At 24.5% G+C, this 25,448-nt stretch overlaps 2 protein-coding genes and 1 long non-coding RNA gene across 4 annotated transcripts; 1 reads left to right on the top strand and 2 right to left on the bottom strand.

Moving 5' to 3' along the window:
- Positions 1–738: 738 nt before the first annotated feature.
- LOC107169783 (organic cation transporter protein) lies at positions 739–23,891 on the bottom strand. Of its 2 annotated transcripts, none has more exons than XM_015519639.2 (10): positions 23,622–23,891; positions 7,528–7,639; positions 6,422–6,587; positions 6,074–6,177; positions 3,705–3,862; positions 3,443–3,611; positions 1,956–2,201; positions 1,491–1,705; positions 1,229–1,416; positions 739–1,115 (listed from the first exon to the last, which is right to left on the bottom strand). In XM_015519639.2, the coding sequence occupies exons 1-10, from the start codon at positions 23,830–23,832 to the stop codon at positions 888–890; spliced, it is 1,797 nt and encodes a 598-aa protein (XP_015375125.2). In that variant the 5' UTR covers positions 23,833–23,891; the 3' UTR covers positions 739–887. The 2 variants fall into 2 exon arrangements, with proteins under 2 accessions (XP_015375125.2, XP_015375126.2); XM_015519640.2 differs by lacking the exon at positions 23,622–23,891 and adding an exon at positions 12,647–12,901.
- LOC149055205 (uncharacterized) lies at positions 13,077–13,911 on the bottom strand. The gene is made up of 3 exons (XR_016191998.1): positions 13,720–13,911; positions 13,413–13,485; positions 13,077–13,318 (listed from the first exon to the last, which is right to left on the bottom strand). It is a non-coding gene; the product is annotated as an uncharacterized LOC149055205 (long non-coding RNA).
- On the top strand, positions 18,874–22,130 carry LOC149055204 (putative inactive peptidyl-prolyl cis-trans isomerase-like 6). The gene is made up of 7 exons (XM_089229040.1): positions 18,874–18,951; positions 19,013–19,108; positions 19,189–19,368; positions 20,528–20,590; positions 20,666–20,792; positions 20,873–21,038; positions 21,109–22,130. The coding sequence occupies exons 1-7, from the start codon at positions 18,874–18,876 to the stop codon at positions 21,749–21,751; spliced, it is 1,353 nt and encodes a 450-aa protein (XP_089085166.1). The 3' UTR covers positions 21,752–22,130.
- Positions 23,892–25,448: the final 1,557 nt, after the last annotated feature.

The following is a 25,448-nucleotide window of genomic DNA, read 5'->3' as shown; positions in this document are numbered from 1 at the left end:
TAATTTTTATTTATAATATATTGTATTAATTAAATGTTTCAAAAATACATTTTTTTATGCAATTTTTTTTTTTTATTTTCCATGCATATTTTAATATTTTAGTGCATATATTTATGCATATTTAAGATTTTTTAGCGCATATTCGATTGATTTTTAATGCATATAAATCCGCGCTCTAAATTGATTATTTATCTAATTCATCATTTGTAAAAAACCTCAACTACCTTATCAGTGGCATCAACTAATCAGTTGTAAAAACTAAAAAATAATGTATATACTCTTATTAAGTCTCACACATAATAGGAACTTAAGAAAAATACGAGAATAATTTGTACTATAAATAGTCAACATGTCGAAGATTTAAAGTAAACACCTGAATATAAAATTGAATTCATCGTTGAATTAATAAACTATTTGTATGACATGTACGTATATTTAATACCAATCATTTATTGCTTATAAAAATATAAATTTATTACGTAAATTTTAAATTAATTTTAACTACATCAATATATATTATGACTTATGAATAGATAATTATTATTTAAAATTTGTACTTTGTTCACACATTTTAAATTTAAATTTGTATTCGTGATAATATTATAAGTTATTCTGATCACCTGCATGTAAGCTTTATTTTAATTATTTAAAAAATCAACTATTCAAACTATTTTTTGTTAACATTTATGTAATTATTCTTAAATTCTAATCTGATATTGATGAATAAAAACGAATGAATTAAAAAATAAATTTCATATACAATGTAAATAAAATATGTATCTCCAAAATATACAACTTTAAAAAACAATTTACATACAAATAGCTTAAGTTAAAAATATTTTACTCATTAGATTACTAAAGTGCCTAATTATTCTTTTGATTTACAATTAGTAACTTTCTTCAAGAGGTATTTCTTTTTGTTTTGGTTGTGGTTTTTTTGATCGTCCAAAACATCCAGTAGTAAAACATGTATCACCTTTTCCAAATTCCTCACCGTCTTCCATGGTTTGTGGCATTACTGAATTAAGTGTCTCTGGAAGTAGAGTAATCAACATTCCAGATACAAGAGTCACTAGAGCAAACGTAATAGCAGGCGCTCTTAAGTCATATACATCCTGTAAATCGTTTCTATTATTATAATATATTATAGGTACAGTTTCAAAGCTATAAAAATTGTTCGCATTTAAATAAATCAATTTTAAACATTAAAATATGCATTTTAACTAACCAGTAAGGTAACTAAAGGAGTAAAACCGCCAGCTAAACGCGCGAACATGCTTCCAAGTCCAATAGCGGTGTTTCGGACCACAGTGGGGAAACGTTCTACAGTATAATTGTATACAATAGCAAAAGCTCCAGCTATGCAAAACTTTCCAAGGAACACAATACCAGTAGATATCGATTGTGATAATGGATCTAAAATTACATAATTATTTTTTTTTATATTGATGGTATACTTACAGAAATTGATGGTTAAAATTAATTTATACCTGAAGGGAAAAATGCGGAAATAAGCAAAGCAGCTCCACCGACAATCATCATTGAACTGCTAAGAAATCGTCTTCCCACACGATCCATTGATAATGTTACAAATATATAACTAGGGATTTCCACAGCTGCCATGACAAAAAGCATAAAATATGGGTTCCCTCGTAGATTTCCGGTTCGGAGTGAAATACCATAGTACCCAAAACTAGCAGCAAACCTAAAATATTGTAATAAAATTTAAATCATTAATAATTCAGAGTTATAATTTTTAAGTTTATGGAATAGGTAGTTCTTTTTCTTAGGTAAGTACCTATAACCAACTATTAAGTATCAATTACCGAGTATATGATATAGCTTTCAATAACTAAACAAAATCTATTACAACTAACTGACACACGTGTTATCTGATTGTGTATACATATAAAATATAATGTAATTAATATTTAAATTAAATTATAGTGCATTACCAATAAAGACAAACATTGATTGTATTATTTCTCAGGTTTGGTGTCTTGAACAAATCTAATATCGAATACGATCGATTTTGATTATTTTCTTTGACGGGTTCATCATTATTTAATGACACCATTTGTTCTTTTTCTAATATAATTGGCATTGTGTTATTATTTGTTTTCAATGCTTTTTGTATAATTTTAATTGCTTCTTCTTTTCTTCCTTGGCCCCACAACCACCTTGGAGACTCGTCAATCAACCTAAAATATATTTAAATAGATACATATTATATATTATTATGAAGGTTCCTATTTAATAAAAATGCACCTATTATTATCCACGGTAAATAAGCCAGTAAAAAAAAATCTAAGAAAATAAATCATAGTTTAAACAACAAAAATTAAAAATTTCAAAGTGATTGGTTGTGGAATATCTTCATTTTATTCGGATTGCTCAAAAAAATACCTTCATTATGAATAGTGAAAACAAAATATATCAATGTACGTTAATCGCCGTTAATTGAACTAATTTTTAGTGGAAGATTTTCTTGTCCATTACCCGAATGAGACAATGAATCGAAAGACCAACAAAATAAAATGAATATGATGTGTCCTGGTAATGCCCGGAAATAAAGACCAATACCATCTGCATTAAACACATCATAAGATGGAGGATACTGAGTGATGATAAGTTATGGCCGCACTCTGAACGAATTTACAGCCATACATATTCGTAGTCTGTTTCTTCCTGTTCGCCAACATATGGCTTAGCAAATGAAATGTTTTCACGTTTCTTCCATCAGTGAAATTTGAAACTAACCTGATGTCGCTACAAAATAATTTTGGCCCATTTTCTTCACGAGATCTTCGGATTTCTGGTACAATTGTGATCCTGCAGTGACTGACTAATTGTCAAATTACCCCATTTTAACCACAGGATAGTGAGCCTAATAAACAATTTTTTTCTGTGTGTTATTATTCGTGCACATTGTTATTATTGGCACCATTTGAGTACAATATAGGTGAATGAGCCAAATAACCGCAAGTCGAATAAGCGGAGGCTACTGTATTACGCGTATGATCAAAGTATATCATATACCTACTATTTAATTTCAAAATTGTATAGGTAATAATTATATTGAGTTTTATTTTTTTCCTTTAAAATATTATTGTATTGAAGGTAAAGAACAAAATTAAAATTTTTCTGAATCCTCTGGTATATGTATATGTCATACTGCGTATAAGTGTAAATTTAATGTATATAGTTCAACTGTATTTAATACAGTTTGAATAAGTGCCTATCTAAGTATAGGTAACTATTAACCTACTACTATTAAAACTAACTTTTTTAATAATAAATAACGTAGGTTATGATATGATATTTTTTCAATCTTCGTAATTTAGACTGGACATTTTTTACCATGAATCATTTATATAATTGTTGTCAGCCCTATTAATAATTATCATATATAAATTAATGAATTTAAGTTAAGTATACTCACCAGAAATGAGGAATTAGTATTAAACTATGTAAGCCGTATATAATTTGTAGTAAAAATGTGTCTCTGATGAAATATCCCCACGCTGCTACGGCCATTATACCTGTCGCAAATGTAGTTTGAAATAGAATCCCACACATTGAACGTTTTGAGGGTCCTACTAACTCCATGGCTATATGAATAAATATAATAAACGTGAGTTAAATAAATTGAATGTGTCAAGTTTATTGACGAATATGTATTTTGGGTAACACATTACACATACTTAGAACAAATCCAGAAATATAAGACCCCGACGAACCAAAAATTCCATATACATATGTAGTAGCTATAAATATCCAATAGTTATTGAGAAATGCTACTCCGACACTAAGAAACAATTGTGCTACAGCTGAAATGCAGAAAATCTTTTTACGGCCAAATCTGTTAAAATATAAGGTAATTAAAATTAAAATGCGTCGTGTATTTTAATCTATATTATTCAAAATCAAATATATAACATCTAAGACTAAAACAAATAAAATCTTTGCAAGATATGGAATTTAAAATTTTTTTAAATAATATAAATTGATTTCATTGATAATAATGTGACGCGTGCTGTGTCTCGTACATCAATACATTATATTATGTATGTTATGTATACATGTATATTATGTATACAAATAATATGTTACAAGCACAAAATAAATTTAAAAAATCGCATATCTATTTAAATGTAAAATACCTACCTATGTATTTATCACCACATAGCACATATGAGTACCTGCCTACCCGAGATATGGTCATATTTTTAAACAATCCTTTATTAAGGATATCAACATACTATGATGACATAGTTTCTATGTTTGTAAGGTTTAAATATAATCAAGACTCGCCGAATATTTATATTTTATTTTTGTTATTATGATCATAATATTTAACTTAACTCTGAGTCTTTAATTAGTGCAATTAGACAATTACCTAGTAAGTAGTGAATAGAAATATTAAATGGGGCACTGAAAATGTTTAGAGAGATATTTAGGTACTACTATCTCCTAAATCATCCTAGAGTTACCCTATACATAATAAATAATAATATTATATTATTTAATCTACAGAGTTATAATAAGTAATGATATTAAATAACATGGTTAACTACTCTATTTCAGTTAAACAATAAGTTGGTATTATTTAATATAATTGGATCAGACCATTTTAATTAACACTACCTATAATATAATATCTACAATAGATAACATTATAGTCTATAGATATAATATTTATTTTATGAATATTTTTTTATAAAACATTTTCTTCGAATGATGTTTTTAAAGACTATTAACATTTACGAGAAAAAATAAAATCCCATGTATTATTTATTATTTTAGTTGTATATATATGATGTCACTATCTGTATCATACAAATCAATACAAAGCTTAATCGAGTGTGAGGATTAGGTTGATTAAACTATGGTACCTACCTACTCATAATGGTTGTATGATTTATGTAGACATGTAGTAATAATAAACTATGATTAAATTACCTATTAAATAAGTAAACTTAACGTAATTAATTGAATTTTAATTTCCTTATTATTAAACATAATATGCAAACATGAATATCTTACATTTTGCTGCAGGTTCATATTCTAAATATTAATGTGTAGGTTCTACTTCTAATTATTCAATATTTTTTTTTACTCAACTAACTCTTTGAGTAAGAAAGTAGTGATTGATACAAATAGGGAAATTTTTCTAGGTGGAAGGGAACTAAAATTATGCTAGATGCACAAATTCTAATGATTAATATTTTAAACTAAAATATGATTAACAAACTAGGGAGCTATGAATAAAACTGGGAGGACTAAGCCCCCTCTAATTATGTTCCTGATAATATCGTATACCTTTATAATAATATATACAGCTACTACGTTTGGGTGTATTCGTGTACAATAAATGCTAAATAATAAATAAATACAAAAAAATTGACATTTCATAATTATTTAATTTTTTTATTATTTATTAGTAATAGCATTGCATACCATTATGTAATACCTATAATGTAATTATGAATGTTTTAGTAAATTTTTTTAAACATTAAAACATATTTATAAAAAAATATTAAATTTTGATTATACCTGCCTACCACCACTACTATAAAAATAATATATAAATTATAAATAAGTTGATATTTGATTGTTGTAAATTATATAGGTAAGTAATAATCAATAAATAAGTGATTATTCTACATAAAATTTAATGCAGCCTAAAAGTGCGCATTTAAACAAGTTACTAAGCTAGGTATTAATATTGTATTTGTATATTTATTTATTGTACACATGTTTCGTTAAATAACAAATACCATCTTTTAGGTTTGATTTACTTTCAACAAAACAGTATTCGTTCAGAAATTTATGTTTAAAATAAATTATTATGATAATTAATTAATCTTAGTCCAAAAATGAATTTTACTCGCAGATAAAAAGGTAATGGTTTATTATGTGGTAGTCTTTAATATTATTATTTTTCTCCTCGACCCAGTAAAAACATAATTAAAAGGTTATCAGACAACTAATACGACCGATTATTTCACTTGTATCAGCTAAAGCCAATATTTTATTCATTGACGTAATTATATTTATTGTAACTGCATACTTATCAGCAAGACTTCCAAGCACAACTGCGCCGGTAAATACTCCAAACATGTAGCTCATCTGTGCTAAAGATCCCATCCATCGATTATCGCAAATCATGTTCCACTAAAAATCAACAAATAAACCTACACATTAAAGTTATACGGTTATGAAGTTACAAAAATTTTACTATATTATAATTTATATAATACACGTTATTATAAAGTTTGCAAAATAAATTAAAATCTGTAGAATTACTTCGTTTTCGGTACTGTATTCTCTATTGAGTTTAAAATATAATAAATTATTTTCTACAATAAAATGAGTTTAAAAAAAAAATACGACATAAATTAATGTTCTTTAATTATACCTGTGTAGCTCTAGTACTCCCATAATATGTATCGTTAAATAACCATTTTTCACAGTTTATAGTTTTATTATAACTATTTATTGCTTGACACGAATCGTTATTGAATTTGGGCGCCACGATCCAATTTGTTATATTTGATTCCGATTCTAATTCCGGTATCAAACAACTACAAATATAAACCCATTTAAATTATATTTCGATCCAATTTAACATAATATGTACCTACAATTATATAATTATATATTTCAACAACAAATGTATCAAAATTAATGTATGTATGTTGTACTTATTACAAAATACAAATAAACAATATATAGTTAAATATTTGTAAATAGTACCTAACAATTATAAAATAATAATATATAAGTAAAAGCTACCTATTTAAATTAATTAATTATTCATTAGATTTATTATTATCTATTGTTCAAAACAAAAAATAAATAAATCTATCGACAAGTTATATGACATTATTGAAATTGAATGGGTAACTGGTTGCATATAGGTAATAACTGATAATAAATAATTAACCGTTTTTATTTATTTACATTTGTGCCTATATAATAATTATAACAGATTATTCAAATATAAGTAAATATTCTGTACAGACTTGTACCTACAGTTAAAATAATTTTTGAAACATTAAGATCATTTTAAGATTTAGATTACCTATATAAAATATACTGGCATTTTTTTTCATTTTTACTACAAGTATTTCAAACACAAATTCCTTAAAATAAATGTATTGATTAATTCTAATTAGCTTTATAATTTCTGAAATAATACTGTATATTTAATGTCTACTGCAGTATTTTCAAACAAAAAAACTAATTTTTGGAATTGAAAAATTGTCATTTTGACAAAAGTATAATATTTTACATGCATATAATACAAGTCTCTACTTTTTAATTTTAGTTTTATGCAATGCGTAGGATTGGTTAGGTTAAGGAGTTAATCTTATCACGTAAGTGTCTAAGAACAAGTATAGTTAAATGGGTAGAGAATAATTTGGCTGTTTATTATAAATGTCTGAGTTTATATTTTAAGATATATTTTAATAATATTATTATACTTAGTCTGAGAAAACGAATGAATATTTATGTATATACGTGTAGTCAGGTACAGCAGCAACAGTGACTAAAACCATCATGTGTAGACCAGCTGTGAATGCAGACATAAGATTTAGTAAAAACTGTCGCAGTTGGTATGATCCGAAGTCGCCTGAAAACATATGTATACATAACTAATTCGTAAAAAAGGTTTGGTATACTACAATGTAAAATTAATGAATAACACATTACAACATACAAGTATAATTTGACATCATAAATTATATAGCACATTATTATTTATGTTTCAGAATATATATAACAGCACAATACGTATCATATATATATATATATATATATATATATATACTTTATACGATATATTATACTGCCTTAGTAATGAGAACTACTAAACTATATATATATATATATATATATACCTCTGATTATATTTTAGGAAGATATGCATTTTTTAATTTCCACAGTCAATCACTTCAGGATTATACCATGATGTCATAACATAATTTATTATTTTCATAAAATATGCAATATTGTTTGTTAAACAAATATTCGAAAATTCATAAAAGGTGAATTATAACCTCAGTTATCAGTGAAAAATAGCTTTAAAATGCTGGGTAGTATGAAATCTAATTTGTTTTTAAATAAAAATTTTAATTTTAAAGATTTTCATCGGAGTCTTTTTGTAGCGTCTCAATGTACTTTTTTTAACAATAATTATTTTAGTTGTATGATACAACTTATATCATTGTAATTTAAAAAAAATATATCTTATTGACTTGATATTTTCACCATATGTCAGAAAAAAAAATTGCTAAATTACTAATGTATTTGAAATTTTTATTCCCAAAATTGAATACAAAGTTTTACGTCATATAACGACCTAACCTATATAGGTATATAGGTTAGATGTGGCCACGTTTATTCATAATGGAGTCATTAGATGTTCTACATATTATATCGTTATTTATAACTTTTCATTAAATTTTACTCATGAACATTATTATACAAATCATAGCAGTTGTCGCTTAATTTTCGGACCTATTACAAGACCTTAAATCGATAACTTTAAATTCCGGAAATTCTGCGGACCATTTATAATACCATATTTTATTTATTTTAAACTACCACAAAAATATTCTAGTGGACCACTGGTTTGCAGGTGACCTCTGTGGTATAGTAATAGTAAAGTGTAAAAATGCTTCGCTGAGAATCGTTTTTTGTACATGATACAGTGTATTATTTCAAACTAGTAGTATTTAGACTGTGTTGATGTAATCGAAATAATACGAAACCCCTTTTTCGGCCTATCGAACATCCTGTTTGGGGGTTTTTTATTTTTGTCATAATTCGTACGTAATATGTAATATCTACGTAATATGTAGGTACCCACCTAAACAACAAAAATGAAATATTTAACACGATTTAAATTTTTAAGTTTTTGATTTAAATTATCTAGCAGCTATGATACAATTATTTAAAGTAACAATTACTATCAATAAAATATCTACAAGTATCCAAAAAAAAAAATAAATAAATAAAAAACTAGAGGAGCTTGAAAGTTGAGATCATATAAAGTAATATAAAGATTAAATACAGTTCTGTGTCTCGTCTATAACTAATACTCTGCTGAGCAAAGTCAGTTTCTCTATAATACGATTGAGATCAAGAAACTGAAAATAATGTTATAAATTAATTTAATATGAACTTAGTATAAAACTAGTTAGATACTTGTTAAACATTAAATCATGAAGTTTTTGATAACAGTATGAAGAGTAAACATTATTTTTACCATTCCAACTCTTTAAGTTACCTACCTATATACTTTATGTTGAAATTTATATTTTTACCTTCATATCTATATTAACATGCTTATAATTTGATTATTATGAAATAAGTTTTTTAATGAGTGAGAAAAATGTAAAAAATAACAAACCAATAAAAATCACAAAAAAATTTTAATTCGTTAGTCTACATGTTTAATTAACAAGTTTTATTTATTTAGTTTATAGGAGTATAAGATTAAAGATTTGAATTACTTTCAGCAGATTGAAATGAAATTACGTATTTTTTAATTATGTTATTCTTAGATTTAGTTCTATTGTAATAATAAAAATAATAATTTTAATACACCTAAGTGCCCAATAAATGTAAAAATGGAGAAGTCGATGTGCTATTCTGCTATAGAATTGGTTTTGAGTATAACTCGCCAATGTAATAGATTTGTTATATTTGAATACAATGATCTAGTAATTCAATGATCAAATAATCTATTTCTGAGGATGAATTATAATTTTTATTTTTATATTAATACGTGGTAACAGCTATAATTTATAAGTATTATTAAATAATAGTTTAATATAAAAAATAATAAGTTGACTATTAGCCTTAATGTTTAAAATTAGTATGATTGATATAGTTTCAATTACAACAAAACAAAAAAATATATCACTTGGGGTGAAATTACTATTAATTTATACCAGTGAATATCAATAATATCCGTTGTGATGAACAGATTCAATTGGTAGACCCTTGATTAATATTTTTAATCACAACAACATAACAAAAATCGTCAAAAGAATACACGTATCATTCATTATTATTCATCGTTTAAACACCATTCAGTTTTGTCAAAATTTGAACCAAAAATTAAAAACGCCTATAAAAGGATATGCCTATCGTATTTTTTAAAATTTAAAAATTTATTTAATAACGATTTGATAAACTTCGTGTAACATTTTCAAGCTTTTTGACTTTAAGAGAAATATTTTTATCAACATGAATCATGAAAAGCCTCAAATTTCAAATAAATAGCTCAATAAGAGATAAAATATTTTAAAAACCATAGTATGTATTAATTTCTAAAAAAATATAATATCTGGTGGATACTTCAAGCATATAATTTTTACCAATTAATTTTGAAAAAAAATTTGTATAATGTATTTAATTTTAACTCACGTTCCGAGTAGCAATTTGGTCTAATTTACTGACTAAGCTTATCTACTATAGTCTTAAAGGTGACATCAGAAAAAAGTAACATCATTATAAAATCACTACATTTGGCATCTAAAATATGAAAATTAATCCAATAAAAAATGTATATGTTTTTAGAATCAGGAAATTAACATCACAAATGAACGGTACAACTGTCTAATATAATAATATTAACTAGGATATAATTTTATTTTAGAATAGATACAGTAAAATATATGGAATAAATAATAACTACTAACTGCGAATCATTAATTTTATACGTAAATGTTTTATACTAAATATGTGATATATAAATAACAGTTTTGTAAAATACAAATATATAAAATATGTATATTTCAACTATAAATATCAAAAAAATATTTTATAATTTACAGACGCGTCATATTATACACACATTGTTAAACATGAAAGAAATAAAAATTGTAGGCATGGAATTGATTTCTTTATATTTGTCATAGTTGTCATTATACTATATAGTTATATATATGGATGGCGGTCAACGAAGCCCTAAAGGGCTTTCTGAATTCTGATCAAAATAAATTAGAACTAACTCAATACTTTCCGTCAATATAATAGTACAATTTATTCTAAAACTGCAACAAATGTATTTTGGGTTAATGGTGGTAAGGGCATTTTTGGCTTCATTCCATTTAAATGGGATGAACAAAACTGTTATGCACAACGATAAGAAAAACATTATTCATATAATGTTAAAATTGTATGATAAAATAAAATAAAATAAAGTATTTGATAATCACGAAATTAATAATTGTCTGAGAATTATAAAATAATTACTCATGTTTGTATATTAAAACACCGTGAATGAATATTCTAGATTTAATTTTTGTTGTGTTTATTATTATTGTCAATTAACTTCTTAACACATTACAGCTGTCTATAATAGTTTGTGTGTGATTTAGAATTTTTTTTTTTAAAAAGATTTCTATTTTATTAAAAACCTTCAAATTGGCTATATTTTAAAAATAAATAACATAATATAAATCATGATAGTAATATAATGATTTCTAAAAAATATTTTACTCCACAACAAAATTTGTAATTTTTAGCTTAGTTATAGTGAAAATGAAATAAGCAACTACGGAAAACTTAACAACATACGTGCTACAGACACAGTTAAATTATTATCTGTATAATTATTTATCAAGTATGATTGTTATGTATTTTGAATTTTATAATATTATACCATATCACATAAATATATATAATAATACATGTAGTGAACTAAATCAAGTAAATTATTTAGCATTTTTGTTAAAAAAAATCATTTATATTTGTTGATAGTATAATAACACGTGTTCATTTGATTTAAAGTTCATTTTCAAATATTTTATATAGATTATAAACATAAATTACAAGTCATTAAAATTGAGGTCTTGATAACCCGATAAACATATAAGATATAAATGTAAGAAATGTACCCATATTATATGAGGTCATCATGTTATATTTTATAAAAAATGCAAAAGACTACAAATTTTAATAACCTTGACCATATTTTTATAACAATTGATGTTGCCTATGTAATATATGTATACTGTATACAGTATACGCATTAAATACATTCGATCGATTTTATTAATTACTTTTACAAAAATTTAGTTTATACTATATTAACTACAATTCATATTATAATAGCGGAAATCATATAGAATCACAAACAAATAATAATAATAACCATATACATATTATATTATAAAGTTATTATTATAATATAGATATACTATGTATAATTCATTTTACAAGTATAAGTAAAATTTTATTGAATGTTACTCAGTAATTTATTTTAAATGTTTCGTATTTGGTACTTATAAACTATTCAAAATATATTGAATAAATACATAGTAAATTAAACTATTATTGTACAATGCAAGTTTTATTTACAGTAAAAGAATATTGTAATTTAAATAAAATATCAATCTTATTTAAAAATTAAAATAATATATTATAAAAGTTATTATGAGCTATCACATCTTGATACACTTATTTTAACGACTAATAAATAAAAAATACATATTTATAGTTTTCTAACACTATAAATTTTAAATTAAAACGTACTTTGAAAAGAAAACATCTGGTATACATTTTAATTTAATTTGCCTTAAATAAATTTTATATAATTCATCAGTATTTAAACGTCGTTTCTTACCTAAATTATCCATATAAAAATCGATATTTGTACTTTTTTCCATTTTTGATGCACTGTTTTATTTTTATTTTAAAATTTAAATTCAACTAAATTAAAAGAAGTAATAAAATAGTAAACAGTTTCGAAATTCATAAATGTATTAATGCACTCATCGTATAATACTACGCAAGGGAATGTATTAAGGGATGTGAATGAGCTGTTTTGAGCGTGGCAGTCGAATAGAAACTATAGCACTGAATACTAAGTCAGCACTGCTGCCAAAGTACCATGCAGTATTACTTAAGAGAACACATGGCACGTGAATATATCGCTACATTCAACCAACTGAGACATACAGAGTGATAACAATTTTTAATAAAATATAATATGTAATGACTCTTTTTTCATGTATACAGAGTGCATTGAACGCATAAAATGTACTTACCTGATAAATTATATCCAAGGTAAGCAGATAAATTATCCATTTATAGAACATAATATAAAACTTTTCGGCAGTTATTATGTAATTAAAAAAATTTAGTTTTTCTTGTTTTATTGTTAAATATCGTTTTTAATATATTCAAATTACAATAAACGTTGAAAAATATTTTAGTAAAACTAACAATAAATTTTATATTTCGTATTAATTGAATTATATCCAAGTCCATTGTCATAGCTATTAAATTTATCAACCTTTATGAAAAATAAAAAATTTGAATTTAATTTTAGTATCATCATTAATTAAATTATGTAAGATTATCATTATTTAATAATTTTTTTAAATTACCTGTATCAAGTTATGTTTTTGAAATCATACAGAATGATTCGCCAAACCTGCTTACCCGGGTTTTAATCAAATTCTGATTTTTGGAATTTTTAAGGATACCCCAAAAACATATTTTAAAATACATTCATTAGTAAATACATAATTATAATTTAATATACATCTAAATATTTCAAAATTTTATATATTTTTTTTTAAAAATTGTATATTTTTCAAAAAACTTTATTAGAATTATTTACTCAGCGTTGTTATAATATATTAGTTAATGTAGTATGTGGTTATAAAATCTATTAATATGTTATTAAACTACCTTTTAAAAATATTGATTAAATTATAGGTAAGTACTGGGTTATTAACTGTTAATTTAAATACTCGCTGTTTGATTAATTTTCTTTAAAATATTTCACACACAATAATGCAGTGTTTTTAAGATAACTTTTCACAAGATTTAGTTGCATTATATTCTATAGTTGTGTCTTATGTACCAGACGTATATTGTACTTATGACCTACCCATGTTCTACAACCTTAGACAATACTTATCGGGTTTGATAATTTATGTTCTGTGGGTCATTGCCCACATTGTTCAGTATTAATACTTTATAAAACACGTACAAATAAATTAAGATAACTGTACGTTTTTGTAATAATGAAGAAAATATTTACAATGTTTTATAATTTGTGTAGAAGCAGGAGATTTGATTTTGAGTATGTTATAAATAATAAATAATAAATAAATAATTATAATATACAATGTATCATAATTTTGACTGTTGCATTTTAAATTTGTAAAATTTGTTTATTATTCGAATCTGATTCATACTTAAATTTAGTGATTTTATTTTTTTTTTGAGAAACGGCGTTTCATCGTATTCAAATTCACAACCATCACATGTCCCTTTATAAGCTCTAACGCCCATTTATTAAAACTATTACTTAAGTAACTTTAAAAAACTAAATCTGTTCTTGCGACAAGAATTCAAACAATATAAATTTATTGAATATGATAAAAAAGAATAGAATTCGTTACAACAATTTTACTTTTATGTATACTGCCTACTCATACGATAAACACCAAAACTGCGTTATAGTTTGTTTTTTAAATTTAGGTATAGGTTATTTAATGTATCATAAAATGAAACCAATAATATTAATTTACACTTGTATACAACAATAAACAAATATTTTTGGTATAGGTAATAATAAATAGTAAAATAGGTATTTATAATCATTGAATTTGTATTTAACGTACCTAAAAAATAATATATGGCGGATTATAATTGGATATATATATTTATATTGAAAATATAAACCATATCCAATTGATTTATATTGATAAACTCATAATATCGAGTTTTTAATATTCTAATCTTCAAATTAATTAATTTCTGACTAAATAAAATCAATTTTAATTTTAATAGATTAGTTGTTAAGTATTAATTTTCAAAAATAATTTAATATAAAATAGCTTGATTTTTATTAAATTTAGTAAGTGGAATTCAAGTAGATATTATATAATATATTTACTTATACAATACTTTTATTTTAAACATAGTAATTATATAATAATTGTATTCAGTATTTAAGTAGACGAATTTTAAAATACAGGTTTTAGTGATTGGTGAGACTGATTTATTAAACTAACTGGTAATAAAATAATAATAATTGGTGAAATAATAATAGGTATATGGGTAACCATTTAAGTATAATACAGGTTTTTTTTAAAAATAAAACAGCAAATTGTGATGAATAATTTTTTTGTGGTTTGATTATACTTAAAGACAATATTTATTATTTAAGTGATTTAGTACAACAACATTTTCACACTATTTTTAAATGATCTATTTTCTATTCCATATTTTTTAATTTTTCTTTAAAATAAATATACATTTTCAACATCTACCTATATAGTGTCCTAGTATAATAAGCAAAAGGGATAAATGCTACAAAAAGCTTGTTGGAATGGGTAAATTGAAAGTTCAATTTAATTATCTTTATAGGTAGATAGGTGTCTTTAATCAATGCATTTTTCCTTTGGTCATTAAAGTGCTTACTTAAATAATAGTTTGATATTAGGAATCTAAAAGTAATGACTATATCGTAGATTTGTAGGTTCGTAGATGGACGTTAAAAATAATAATAATATATAAAGAGATTAACTAATGGCCTCTGCTGCCGAGTTATATATAAAGATCAATAAAAATAATAATAATAATATACGATAATACGCATTAAATTACGTGATGATACACGAATTATTAATTTTGATATTATTAGTTAGGTTAACTAAGTACTTATGTACACATTTAAAATTTTTCAAACTGTCAAGTATTTGATATTCTTGACCAACATCACAAATATTAACTCAACGATTACATGTCTACATACGATAAATCATAATATATATGTCTAACAAAAAGTAGTCCGTATCAATAAGGTATACCTATTAGGTACTTAGTAAAAAAAATTGATCATTTATCTCTATTCAATATTGTCAAATATTAAGTCCGTTATTCAATACTTCAATCAAATTTTCCACCTAACAAAAAACTGATAATGGTCTAAAATGAATAGACATTTAGGAACACTCAAATTAACATAACCTAACCTTACAATAAAATTAAGTATTCGTCTTGGTTTTCTCACGTTGGGTCTTTTAGTAAAATATATTTGAATGTACAGTGTACACACGCCACATTCTTTATCATGATATATATATATATGATAATAAGAATACGATTTAAAATGTCATATTTATAACAGTTATTGCAAACACAATTTACAATAAACATTACAAATATTATAGAATAATAAATATTAATCTAGAAAAGAAAATTATTGTGATAAAACTAACAAATGTCACCATGTAATCAAAAATTGATTATTAATTAGTATTTAATTATTAAAACATTATTTACATTACAATTTAAGATTTATACTAAAATAAAAATTAAGATTAATCACTATAAATATCTAAAAAATTACGTTATTTTATAACAACAATAAATAACATTTAAAAAACGACTAGTTGTATATATTTTTTGTTAGATTTTTCAAATATAATAAATTATAATAAATACACTATACAACTGTATAAATGCTAAATATTATTATGTTTTGTTTACAAATGGAAAATTAGAATGTATCGTTTTTTCATGAAGCATACAAATTTAACGTGTTTACCTAAATTACAGCCTTTTTATCACAGATGTTCGTATATTTAATTATTTAATTATTGTAAACATTGCAATTCACTCATCTAAAATACCTATAAATGATATGTGTCAAATAATATTCAAATGACTCATAATTTGTTCTTCTAGAAGAGTTAAATCGTCAAAAATAAATAACTACTTTTGTCTATATAAATGCCTTATTGGTACCTAATTTAAAATAACGTGTTTGAATATTTTCAATCAAAAAAGTATAAGCCAGTTTAAGTTATGAACTATAGAGTGCACGAAAACAGACATATATGCAACATAATTATATGCTTCACGACCATCTGTATTCTGTAAATATCAAGCTCATAAATAAAACAAAGTAATTGATTTCTAATTTTTTGAGCCTATTCCCTGATTTTTATTCTTCTGCTAGTAATTTAGATAGTCTGAAATATGTTTGTAGTTCAGATTTCTCTAGTTTATTAGAACAACTAGCTGTTTTAGATAAATAACATGGTAGAGTCGACTATTTATTTTAGTATTATATAAATAGAAATATATAAAATTGTCAATTCTAATTTTAAGATTTGAGTATCTAGTACAAGGTCAAACTCACTTTCGCACATTATGTACCTTTGTTATCTTAATTCTATGATGAACAAAACTGTATTTCAAAAAACCAGAGAGTCACTCTGCTATATAGTAGGTTTTAAAACTTTCAAATCTTGAGTAGGCCACCGCAAGTAACAAGTAAATTTGAAATTCAGCCTCAATTTTTGAGGATATTCTATGTATTTGTAAGCTTATGTATTAAAATTAATCTAAATATTATGGAAATGTGTTTATGATCTACATAGAAAATAATATTATGCAAAAAATTCATCCATCGATTAATATTTTTCTTAAAAAGAATCAAAGCAACTAAAATTTCTTGTAGAATAATCAAAATTTTTCCTTAAACTATTAATTAAAAAATTTGAACTTCAATAATGATATTTTTAAACTCCTGAAAGAACATCATAAAATCAAGAACCTTGCATTTATTTAAGTCTCATAGCTATTATTGTTAAAAAGTTTATAATTTCATAACTATAAATCTAAAATATGCTATTTGTAAAAGTTTTCGTAAATTTATGAAAAATTGATATTCAAATGCCAATTTAAAAAAAGTCGTGTCAATGTATTTTCAGTATTTTTAAATTGACAAGCTTTTTGTTTGTGAATAGATCATAAGCCCAAAATATTTAAAAAAATTATATCATGTCTAGAAATGTCTTATGTATACATATAAATATATGTTAAACATTTCATCTATCTATGTTGGTTAAATTAAAAGTTAAATCAAAAAAAAAAGTGAAAAATTCGGGTGGGAGCTAAACTAGATTTATTCCAGTTTTTTAATTACTATAAAGTAGCGAAATCGATTTTATTAAAAAAGGGCAATGCATAACAATATATTTCTGTTTTACGATAATTGTTCATCTAGTTTTTCCAGATTATTTTGAAAATTAGGTAAGTACTGTGAATTTTTCACTTAGCGAGACTATTACTTAATCTTATTTTCTACTTTATAATAAACCATCAAAAAATATTAATATTGTTCCAAAAGTTGATGATTGATAAAACATATCGCTCCGCTCAAAAACTAGAACTAAAAATATTTAGACTGAGGTAATAAAAATATTTAAAAACCAATTATTATTTTACTATAAAATATACAAATAAATTAAAACTAAAGACGAATGATAATTTGTTTATAATTGACTATAGGTACTGTGTATTTTTTATTGTCCCTTCTCTACAACCATCACAATCCTATTTACGCTTCAGGTTTGAAATGCTCATTAATTGCTTCAGAATTAAATATAAAAAGTCTAAGTGTAGGTCCTGTAAATAATATTGATTTCTTTAAATGGAATAATATATTAGTGCAGTTTAAATTTAAAATAATAACAACTGTTTTAAATAAAAAAATAATAGATAATGATAATAATAATTTAACAAATATATTTATTCACTTTAATATTATTAAAAATAACTGAATAAAATAGTTTTAAATAGTCAGGTGTTAGTAGTCAAGTTAAGTTAAATCTTTATCTAAGTTACTTATTACTTTTTTCATATTTAAAAGCAACTTTATTTTCTGTACTTATATTGTACATTTAATAATAATAACTAATATTGAGGTTGGTAGCTAAGTAACGAACATTAAACATGTATATTTTTAATCTCCATTTAACTCTTACATTTTTATTAAAAAACCTATATTAATATAATAATACGAATTCTTTTAAAACCATTATGTCAATTAAAATGAATATTAAAGTTGTAGGTTGTATATTATCTACATCTTTTCAAAAAACTAAATACCTACTTGTTGTATGTTTGTTTTTTCATTTATTTATATTCTTATCATTATAGAACAATTGTTAAATTTTAGAATTTGGTGAAATATCGGCAGGATTTGATTAATAAATATAGTATTAAAGGTGTTATGGACATTGAATGGACGAGATGTTTATGGAAAATAAATCAAGTATAAATAAATAAAAAATACTGTTGAATAGGTGGTACTTGTTGATACATTGTGGATATTAAAACAAATATTGTTTATAGATTCTCGGTGGTGTGAAACGTCAAGATACTGAAGCAATATTTATCAATGAAACTTACATAGGTACTTTTATAGAATTTCAAAATTTTTTAAGCATCAAATACAATATTACAATCAGTTTATGGTCTTTGAATATTAAACAACTCAAATCGATTGATATTCAAGATTATTATAAAAATGAGGTACATATAGTAGGTAAATTTACAGGTACAGATTTAAAACAAATTGACGTATTTAGTATTATTAAACATTAACTTTAAACCATAATAAACAATGATACGACATGGCATACTGTAAGTTCTAAACATTATATAACATTAAATCGAAATTTAATTATTTATAAGTATATTATACTTTATATTAATAAAGCAATAAGCATGATTACCCAGCTCTGTACAATCATTTGTAAATAACTAAATAATGTCGAAGGAGAAAAATTGGGTAACCATTGAGTATGTTTGGTGAGACATTTTTTATACCTGGTGATATTGTGTATTATGTTGATATTATAGTTATAATAAATAATAATATATAGTTTTGTATAGAAATTATTAATATTAATTGTATGGCTAAAATATAAAGATAAAACACAAATTTAATCTTAGTTTATTATAATACTCCTAGTAGTCAGTATCGATATATAATTGAAAATGTTTAAAAAATTATTTCTATAGATTATACAACAAGTCAATCTTTCGTTTATAAACTACCAAATATTTTAAATATATATATTTCTGCCTAATTTCCGGCAAGAAAATAAATAAGAGAAAACGTTAATATAATAATTATTTTAAGTCCAACATCTTCATATTATCTAGGTACACAGAAATACATAAATAGATCACACAAAATTAAAAAAAAAAAATGAATAAAATTATTGGTATGTTAATTTAAAATTATCTGAAAATGTGTAAGTAATTAAACTGTGTTTAATCTGGCGGGCCTAAGTAATCAGATATATCTGACATTATAAAGACCCATCATACACATACCTAATTATGTTGTAATAATGACTCAGTATTCTAACTTCTATAATAAATTATAATAATAATATTTTATAATAATTTCAATGATAAAATACTAAGTAAATCTAATGAAATTAATAATGATGCTATAAGTCTATGAGTTATAAAAATAATAATTTTAAATGCATTGCATTATCCGTTATTGATGCTTATAGTATAGGTACTTTCAAGTTTGATGACTTATAGTTCTCAATGTCAAACCATAAGGTATCTGTACGTATTTTATAATAGTACCCGCCCATTCTTAAATTGCAATATTAAACCAATACACAATTGTCAACCACGTATGTATATATTATAATACCTATTGTTTTAGTCGACATTCGTGCGTATGGTTTTTGAAGTCAACAATTGGGAAATTGGACACATTGTTTTCGCCGTTAGTCATTCAATTAATATATTATCTGAAAATAATATCATCTTATGAACTTATCTAAAATATATTAATTTTTAGCTATTTGACAAACTAGTTCCAAAAACTTGTAAGTATTTCAAACAGCTGTGTATTAATAAAACTGAAGGATACTTGAACAGTTTTATCCATAGAATTGATATAAATAACGGTTTTATTCAAGCCGGGCGTAAGTACATAATATTTTATTTCATCAAATGCTCAGCCACTCAGCGTAAGTTGTTTTAATCTTATAAATCTTATTCATAGGAATCTTAAATCAAATGGCATATTTAAAAAAAGAAAATTTTTCTGTAAGTCACGATAGAAGAGGTGTGCTGTCCTTAGCTAGTAGACGAAAATATTTCAATGGTCCAGAATTTATTATTAGTTTTCAACCAAATCCTTGGATGAACGATAAATATGTGGCGTTTGGGTAAATAAAATGAAAAATTAGTAAGGTCAAAATCACTAATAATAAATAACAACAATTTAACGGTATACAGACATGCTGTCGAGGGCGAAAAGACCTTAAAAACAATTGAGAAATTGTCAAAAGCTCAAGAAATCTCTGACCAACAAATTCGTATAACTTCGTGCGATATATTGCCGTACTGTACTCGTTCAGTAGAAACAAAATTAGACAAATTTGTATATACAATTATGGACAAAATTGTACACAAAGCTATATACACATACGCATACGGTAAACCCAAACCACTCCACAAGCCTGTTATAACTGATCTGGAGTACGCAGAATCGATTATTAGGACCTTAACTAGCAAGGTAATGGGTAAAATCGAAAACTTGGCGTCACCTCAAAAATCCACAACATTAATCAATGTGGACTATTCGAAACGCTCAAGACTGCGTCCAAGTTCCATGGCTATTCCGAGTGCGCCATCTAGCTGCAAAGATGAAACAAAAAAAAAATATTCACTGATTAAATTGATGCCATATTCTGCTGGGTTTAATGAAACTGTGAGTCGAATAGTCGGAACTGAAAAAATTTCGACGATCAAATCGAAATGCGTGGGCGCTCGCAGTACAATATCGATCGACAAAAACGCCAAATATGGTATCAGTTTACCAGCAAATCATAAGGATTATTGGAAATATAAAAAAATATATGACGGCATTGTCAATTGAATAATTGTTTTACGAAAATTAATCATCCATGAATCATAAATCATACAAATATACAAGTCAATAAGATGCATCACTTGCTGTCTATTATATTATTATATCTAATATAATAATCGTACATCATATCGTATAATGTTTAGGTATTTTATAGGTAAATTACATCGACATGCATGGCCGCAAGGGGGAATTCGAGAAATCGTGAAAAAATTAAATATAGGAAAATGTCCATAAATACATTATTGTGTATTTTAAATTGTTTCATGATCTATTATTATTTATTTTTATTTACTTATATACGCCATTGTCTAATGAAATAAGAAATTACGGGTAGGCAGAAGAAATTGTTATGATGCATTTGAAAAAGTCTATCTAATATTATAGAAGGCGCAACCAATCTGCAATATCATCCTCTCTTTGGGTCTTATATTTTACAGGATGATCTTTTATTTTAGATTTGTATCCTGTTTCCTGGAGAACTTCTTTCAAGACACTTTCTAACTCAATATTTTTATGTTATATCGGTTCCAATTATTTCATATTAATTCTATTAATATATAACTTTATAATATAACATGTATGTATGTAATTCAGTTGTTTCTTCAAAATTGAGAATGAATAATTTAAAGTGATTGATTTTCAATGTAACGAGAAACTTTTACTATTAATAAAATAATATACACATTTTTTAATAATAAATAATAATGAATAACACCAACATAGGTTAGCCTATTACTTATAGGCTATAACAATAAAAACATTATTTATTATTTTAAACCATTATACAATTTAATACTTCACAAATACAAATAAAATATTTTAACGTAAAGAATATATTTTATATGGTTGTGTGTTTTTGATATACGATTATGACTAGAGCTCTGATTTATAATATGTATTTAAAAAAACCAAAATATGTAAATATCTATGTAAAAACAAATCGCTTTATATGATTATGTGATAAAAAAATTGTAAAAAAAAAAATTAAGACACCTGAATTGAAATTAGTATGCAATTGAACTTTATTCGTCTTGATCTTGAAATCAATAAGATACCATATATATGCACAAATTGTCAAAGTTAATTGATTTACGGTTTGGTCTTAACACATAAATTTCTACCGACTATAAAGGGATATTTGACTTCAACAGAGGTAATGGGTGCAAATTTCATAAGTCCAAAAGAGTGAACTCAGCCTGCAATTAGCCTATTTATTTCGCAATGTATACCTCTAATTTTTATGAAAGTATATTATAATTACTCACTGTCAGTACTCCAAACGCAAACACGTATTAATCGTTATCTATCGTTTATCGAGGTCATAAATATCGAACATAATATATCGACCGTAAATTAAGTTCAATTGGTATTATTTTGTTTACGTACTTTTGGGAACATGGTAAATTGTCTGTATTGAAAAATATAATCGTATATAATTATTAATAAATCGTACCCGAACAAATTGTCAAAATATGTAAGAAAAAGTGGAATTATTGAGAAATATGTTAAAGCATATTATGTAACTAGATGTATCAGTAAGAAATAAAAATATATAGGTAATCATCTTATCCCATCTTACTGAGTAATTAATAACTATAATATAATACTTATTATTTTATAAAAATGATTTTTTGTATGATAGAAAAAATTGATGACTAGGGATGAGAACTTATAGGAGCTAAAATAGACAAAATAGGTATGCATGCAAATATGTAAGGAAAAATTATAATATATGTATCAAAAATTTGAAAATATGCAAAAAATATATTATAATATGCAATTTTTTCTATAAATAAAAAAACATGTTTACAATAAATTAATAAATTAATAAGTAAATTGCATAAATCTTTTGAAAAATGCGACTTTTTTTAATTACTTGGTGTGAATAACTGTTGAGTTTTAAAATTTTGTTTACGGTTCAGCAATCGCTCATGTTTGGATGTCTTTAAATGCTGCGTAACGGTAAATCTTTTGTCAGAGTTAACTTTAACGGAGCAAATTTCACAAAATAAAATTTCACCATCTGTAGAAAAAACTTCTTCACCAAATTCTGTAATGTATTGCTTTATTCCATTTACTTTCGGCATTTTAAATTAGGTTTCTAAACGATCATACGAACGAACACAAGATTATACAACAACGGTTGTCACTAGACTAATTGAATTAAAGTATTGATATAGCTATAAACGATTAGATAAGATACTAATCCTATATTTACTTTTATATACTATTACATGTTATTGATTATTGACTACAAACTTATAAAATTTCATAAAATAATAAATGATAGGTACTAATCCAGCAGTAATCCTATATTTACTTTTATATACTATTAAATGTTATTGGTTATTGACTACAAACTTATAAAATTCCATAAACTAATAAATAATTTTACTAAATATGCATTTTTATGCACGAAAAAACATGAATATGCAACTTTTAAGAAAACTATCAATATATGCAAAATTTAAACACCAAATTTCAATTCATTAGGTTATAGAACAGATTTTTAGCTCACCTAGCTATAAATAGGAGATATAGAAAAAAATAAGCAAATCCTATAACTTCTCATCCCTATTGATAACCATCAAACCATTTTGATTTGATATTCCTCATTATCGAAATAATCTCAAGGTGGTTTTACTGGCGATTTTATTGTATATATTTAAAGTAAATATAGGTCCATTTCAGCCTTTGCATTGTTATAATACTAGAATAAAAAACAATTGTAATATGATTGTGCCACGTATTCTAACTAATTTTGGAACACAGAGTTCAATGATTAAAGGAATTCTGTTACTTCATAATTATAAGATAAATTTAACTAATTCTTATAATTTTAATATGCATAAGAAACATATTAATACTATTTTATCCTGGTCATAAACTCATAAATGTCCACTTTTTAAGATAATTTAAGTACTCTAAATGTTAAACTTTTCTTGTATATACTTTATAATACCTACTTATAACATGAACCCAGCTCATCCGTTTACAAGCATATATTTGCTTATTTGGATGAGCTTGAAAACCTGATTTAATGTTTTGATTATAACTCTTATATTGTTTGTTTTGTGTGCTTAATAAATATTATATAGATCGATTTCCATTTCAGAAATTAATTCTTATAAAAAGTTACACAGTCATTTTGTATTTAAAATATATAAAAATCATTTTTTTTTTAAATTTCTGTTTTTCTTTAGTTATAATTTTTAACTTTTCCCGATTATTTTCAAAAGTAGGTACTGCGGTGAATTTTAAGTGTTGCTACTCTCAAAAGCATACATTAGATTTAATTTTTAATAGAAACCACTCTCAAAGTTTAAGATCGAATCATTTTTTTATACTAATACTATATTATATACTAATGTTATTTATAGTCTATAAATCGTCTATAGTCTCTATACATTAACACACTGCACAAAAGGACGTTGTAGAATCAATATCAACATTCACCCATCCGCTTAAAATTGTTTACTGCAGTTGAAAAAATGTACAACGATAAGCAAATAGGTACATATACTTTATAAATGTCATTCTGAAATTATTCTATTCGTTTATTATGTTGTCCTAATAACATATGATTACATGGGGGGCCCCGTATATGTACGGTGGATACCGTAATTCGTGAAGTTTGAAAGGTTTGAGTGGAAGGTTTTCTAGGAGAACCAGCCATTTTATACTACTCACTTGCTCAACTATG

This window comes from Diuraphis noxia, unplaced genomic scaffold, assembly GCF_037042655.1.
Source record: "Diuraphis noxia isolate RWA-SAM2 unplaced genomic scaffold, SU_Dnox_SAM2 contig0005, whole genome shotgun sequence".
NCBI classification, from domain to species: domain Eukaryota; kingdom Metazoa; phylum Arthropoda; class Insecta; order Hemiptera; family Aphididae; genus Diuraphis; species Diuraphis noxia.
This window is presented reverse-complemented; position numbering and strand designations above follow the sequence as displayed.